The sequence below is a fragment of the Gossypium raimondii genome, chromosome 6, assembly GCF_025698545.1.
Source record: "Gossypium raimondii isolate GPD5lz chromosome 6, ASM2569854v1, whole genome shotgun sequence".
Classification (NCBI taxonomy): domain Eukaryota; kingdom Viridiplantae; phylum Streptophyta; class Magnoliopsida; order Malvales; family Malvaceae; genus Gossypium; species Gossypium raimondii.
In genome coordinates this window covers 13,483,315-13,489,314 of record NC_068570.1, presented here as the reverse complement: position 1 = coordinate 13,489,314, position 6,000 = coordinate 13,483,315, and the positions used below count along the sequence as shown (strand labels likewise).

The window sequence follows — 6,000 nt, the reverse complement described above, 5'->3', positions numbered from 1 at the left end:
CTTAAGGTGAAGAAAGCTTCTAGGGTTTGTAGCTAGTGAAAAAGGAATTGAAATTGACCTAGATAAAGTCAAAGCTATTCAAGAATTGCCTCCCCCGCGTACTCAAAAAGAAGTTAGGGGATTTCTAGGGAGACTAAATTACATAGCACGGTTCATCTTAAAACTAACTGAGAAGTGTGACCCTATATTTCGTCTCCTTAAGAAGCATAACTCAGGTGTATGGGATGAAGAATGTTAGAAAGCTTTTGAGAGAGTAAAGAAGTATTTTTCTAGTACCCTAGTACTATCACCACCTAGTCCAGATAAACCACTAATCCTGTATTTAACAGTGTTTGACCACTCCATAGGATGTGTGCTAGGTCAACATGATGAGATGGGGCGAAAGGAGAAGGCGATATACTATCTCAGTAAGAAATTTACTGACTATGAAATGAGATATTCGCCCATTGAAAAATTATGTTATGCCCTGATTTGGACAACACAGAGATTGAGGCAATACATGCTCTACCATACGACTTGGCTAATTTTAAAGTTAGACCCTTTAAAGTATATGATAGAGTCAGCTGTGTTGAATAGGAGGCTGGCTAGATGGAAGATTTTACACTCTAAGTTTGATATAGTATATGTAAATCAGAAGGCTGTCAAAGGGAGTGCGATAGCAGACTTTTTGGCCAGTAGAGCTTTAAAAGACTATGAACCTCTGGATTTTGACTTCCCGAATGAACACTTGATGTGCATGGCAACTGCTGAAGAGGGTTCTCAAAAAAATCATCCTTGGAAGCTAAATTTTGATGGAGCTTCAAATGCCGTAGGAAATGGGATTGGGGCAGTTTTGGTGTCCCCAAATGAATATCATTATCCTTTCACCAGTAAATTAGATTTGGATTGCACAAATAATATAGTAGAATATGAAGCCTGCATCATGGGCATCCGTGCAACCATAGAACGTAAAATTAAGGTATTAGAGGTATATGGGGACTCTATATTGGTAATATACCAACTCAAAGGTGAATGGGAGACGAGAGACCCCAAATTAATCAGTTATCGAAAGTTGGTCCTTGAATTGATTGAAGAGTTTGATGACATTACTTTTCTCTATCTCCCACGAGATGAGAACTAGATGGCTAATGCATTGGCTACTCTAGCTTCCATGATTAAGGTGAACAAGCTAGAAGACATGAAGCCTATCCAGATGAGCATTTACAAGGTTCCAGCTCATTGCTACAATATCGAGGAAGAGGAAAACGATAGCCATCTTTGGTACCAAGACATACTGCAATATGTGATGAATCGCGAGTACCCTGATCAGGCAACAACGAATGATAAGAGGGCATTGAGAAGACTAGCCATTGTCTATGTCTTAGATGGAGAGATTTTATACAAAAGAGGAAATTATTAAGCGCTACTGAGATGCGTGGATGATGTGGAGGCCAAGAAAATCCTAGAAGAAGTTCACGAAGGTATTTGTGGAATGCATGCCAACGGATTCACAATGGCTAGGAAAATTATGAGATTCGAGTACTACTGGTCCACTCTGGAAAGAGATCGCATCAACTATGCCAAGAAGTGTCATAAATGACAAATCTACGCAGACAAAATACACGCGCCTCCGTCAACTCTTCATGTCATGACTTCTCCGTGGCCTTTCTCCATGTGGGGTATGGATGTAATCGAGCCCATATCCCCGCAGGCTTCTAACAGGCACCGTTTCATCTTCGTAGTTATCAACTATTTCACTAAGCGGGTGGAAGCTACTTCGTATGCAAATGTCACGAAGTCAGCAGTCGGCAAGTTTTTGAAAAAAGAGATCATATGTCGATATGGAATGTCTGAAAGAATCATATCAGACAATGAGCTAAACTTGAACAATAGCACAATAGCGGAAGTCTGCAATCAATTCAAGATCAGACACCACAACTCGTCACCATATCACCCAAAATTGAACGGTGTAGTGGACGCAACTAACAAAAATATTAAGAAAATCGTGGGAAAAATGACTAAAAATTACAAGGACTGGCATGAGAAATTACCATTCGCTCTCCTTGCCTATCAAACATCTATCAGGACTTCTACTGGGGCAACACCTTTTTCTCTGATTTACGGGATGAAGGCAGTGCTACCCATTGAAGTTGAGATCCCTTCTCTCTGGGTGTTAGATGAACTACAGTTAGATGAGGCTAAATGGATCCAATCTCGATATGATCAGTTGAACCTGATAGAAGAAAAGAGGTTAAAATCTATTCAGCACGATCAGATGTACCAAAAACGAATGATGCAAGCCTATAACAAAAAGGTTCGTCCTAGAGAATTTCATGAGGGATATCTGGTGTTGAAAAAGATTCTTCCTCTACGAAAGGATTTTAGAGGGAAATGGATGCCAAATTGGGAAGGACCTTATGTTGTAAACAGGGCCTTTTCTGGAGGAGCTTTGATCTTGAGCGAGATGGATGGTAAGCCTTCCAAATCCTGTAAACTCGGATTCAGTCAAGAAATACTTCGCTTGAAGAAAGAAAGAGACCAAAGTGAAAACCCACAAAGGGCGCTTTGATTCCTAAAAAAATTAAAATAAAGTAATAATAATAAATAATAAAAAGAAAAAAGAAAAGAAAATAGAGAGGCCAAGGTGAAAACCCGTAAATGGCACCTTGAGACCAAAAGGGATTTGAGTTGAAAACCCAAAAAGGGATGCTCAAATTTTGGATCAGAATGGTGCAGAGCAGCTCAAATTTTGGATCAGAATTGTGCATGAGATGATCAGAGTAGCTTAGATATTGATCAGAATGGGGCATGCGGTGGTCTTGCTATACCTGAATCAGTAGGAAAGGGTATGCAACATCTTGGGGCATCGACAGAGTACTGCAGATCTCCTAAATACATGTCAAACTCATAATGGTCTTTAGAAAATTTGTACAGAGAAGTTCAAGTTGCGATATCTGGGGCACCTAGTCTTCATACTATTTATATTGAATTGGTTGTTCTAGGAATACTTCATTCTTTTTCAAGATACGAGTCAATTCCTCTTTTATTCTCAATATTCTTGATAATTTATTCATTTTGAGGTATGCTCTCAAATCAATTCTATTTTATCCATTGTTATGTTCTTTTTGCAAGCATGTTCCATTAGAATAATGGACTAATAAAACTTTCAAGGGAAGTTTCGTATATTACTCTAGAAGTTTCTAAATAATACAGGAACCTGAAACTGGACTATTTTTTAGAATTCACCAAGTTTAAAGGTTGAAATATCTAAGAAGGAAAAGTCTAAATTAAGACTATCTCTTTAGATTTTGCTGTCAAAAACATTGATTGAACAAAATGACAAGATGTCATATTAGTGATAACGCTTCAATGAACAAGCAAGCAATGATCACCAGATAATAAGAAGAAGCAATTCTTAGAGAAGAGAATTCTTCATTTGTGTATGAGCATTTGGTATGACTCCTTGGGAATGGTGTAAAGGACCAAAGAGCTTCACATTCTGTATCCTTGAATTGCTATAGAAGAGGATTGAGAAAAAACCATATTTTTCTACCCTTGGGTTATAGTGGGAGACTGATGGTACAAATTTTGTGTCCTAGTGGATTGAACTTTGAGGTTTACAATAGGGGCAATCTGACTAAGTGTTTCTTTAGAGACGCCAGCCTAGCAAGAAGGCATTGTAGCACGTCAGTGATAAAACCTTAATAAACTTCGAGCAACGACAACCTAAGTGGTAAAGAAGGATTATTCTTGAAAATTGACATTCTACATTCATACAAACATCATTCACACGCGTCTAGTTAGGAGCATTTGATTCATTTTGATCATGGCATCCTAATCACTAGGCATAATCAGGTTCATAAAATGAATTATACAGGTCATGTTCCCCAAAGAATAGATCGGTGAAACCGTAAATCCTATCTCCCTAAAGTTGCAGCGAAGCGGATTAAAACCACAGATCTTATATCTTTGAAGTTGCAGATAGCAGATCGCATCTAGTCTTATCTCCCTGAAGTTGTAGTCGAGTAGACTGAGAAAGCAAGTCTTATCCCCCTGAAGTTGCAGTGGGGCAGACTGAAGATGGTGAACCTTATCTCCCTGAAGTTGCAGTGGAGCAGATTAAAGTCAATAATCCTATCTCCCTGAAGTTGTAGCGGAGTGGATTAAAATGCCAGATCTTATATCTGTGAAGTTCCAGAAAGCAGATTACATCCAGTCTTATCTCCTTGAAGTTGCAGTAGAGCAGACAGAAAAAACCAATCCTATCTCCCTGAAGTTGCAGTGGGGCGGATTAAAACCACAGGTCTTATCTCTCTAAAGTTACAGTAGAGCAGATCGCATCCAATCTTATCTCACTGAAGTTGCAGTGGAGCAGACAGAATAAACCAATCCTATCTCCCTGATGTTGCAGTGGAGCGGATTAAAATGACAGGTCTTATCTCTCTGAAGTTGCAGTAGAGCAAATCGCATCCAGTCTTATCTCCCTAAAGTTGCAGTGGAGCAGACAAAAGATAGCAAGTCTTATCTCCCTGAAGTTGCAGTGGAGCAGACAGAAGATAGCAAGTCTTATTCTCTGAAGTTGCAATAGAGCAGACCGTATCCAGTCTTACCTCCCTGAAGTTACAGTCGAGCAGACTGAAGATAGCAAATTTTATTCTACTGAGAAACTACAAGTTACAAATCCTATTTCCCTGATATCGCAGTAGAATAGATTGAAGCACCAGTTTCTATACCCTTGAAGATACAGTGGGTTAGAACGAGGCTACTTGAAGAAGAGAAGCACCGATGAAGTGAGGCTCGACAAGACCAAGCACAATTGGGCTTTTAGTCCTTACTCGTTTTTGTTATACGACAACAAGCAAAGAGGGGCAACTGTAATAACCAAATTCGCTCGGCCCAGTAAACACCAAAATAAACACCGAAAAAAGAAAAAACAAAAATAAAAAAATTAAATATCAATCCAAATGTCCAGTTATACAAACCCGATTATAAGCCCAAAATTACAACTAAAAAGCCCAATCCCAAGCCCAAACCTAATTTACCCCAAGCCCAAAATCCACTGAAACCCTAATAGTACCCAGTTCCCAGCGCCGCAGCAACCAAAACCTCCGCACGTGTCGAGCCGCTCCCCACACATGTAACGCCTCCACGGGCCTCCAGTTGGCCTCCGTACGTGCCACATCCACAAGCTTCGTACGCTGTACCTGCAAATAGGACGAAAACAGCATAGCAGAGAAAGAAAAAAATTGTATTTTTTTATTTTTTATTTTCATTTTTGGATATTTGGCTATAAAAACAAACAGAAAGCCATTGATTATTTTTTACGCATATACCAAATACAAAAAGAAATAAAGAAATATTAAAAAGGTGATTCGAGTTATATTTTTTTCTTTTTCGCTGTTTTTCCATTTTTTTTCTTTTTTCCGATCAACTGGTTATAAAAAATATAGAAGAAAGGGGCTTAGAAATCTTACCTTGATCGGTGCGTCGCCGAATCCCTCATCTGTTCAGGCCGAAGTTGAATGGGTGGAGGGCTTTCGGTGCTGAAGCAGCACAAAGGGATAGAGGGCTGGTGTCTGTTTGTTAACAGACTGATTTTAGGGTTATGAGGGGTTTTTATATAGTACATAAAATGGCACCATTTAGGGCCTATTTCAGTGGCTCTAAAACGGTGCCGTATTGGTCGATTATCCCCAGCAACCCGTGCGATGACCCGACTCGGGGAAGGATCCGTTCATTTTTCAATGCTTGGGTATATTTCACAAACAGTCCTCTCAATTTTGCAGACTATTTCAAATTGCCCCTTTGTTTTTTTTTTAATTTTTTCCCTGCATTTTGATGTAACATGATATTATTTTAAATTATTATTAACATTATTTAAATTAATCATACATTAACATTTCAAATTCATTATATTTTTTATGAAAATTTGATATATTTTGTATACTGGTTTTGATATTTTATAATATGTATTATTACTATTGTGTTTCACTTTATACTAATTACCTATGTAAAATTAAT

The 6,000-nt window shown here is 38.5% G+C and overlaps 1 protein-coding gene across 1 annotated transcript; it reads left to right on the top strand.

The window, feature by feature from the left end:
- Nucleotides 1–550: 550 nt before the first annotated feature.
- LOC128041681 (uncharacterized) lies at nucleotides 551–1,120 on the top strand. The gene has a single exon (XM_052631978.1). The coding sequence runs from the start codon at nucleotides 551–553 to the stop codon at nucleotides 1,118–1,120; it is 570 nt and encodes a 189-aa protein (XP_052487938.1).
- The last annotated feature ends 4,880 nt before the right edge of the window (nucleotides 1,121–6,000 follow it).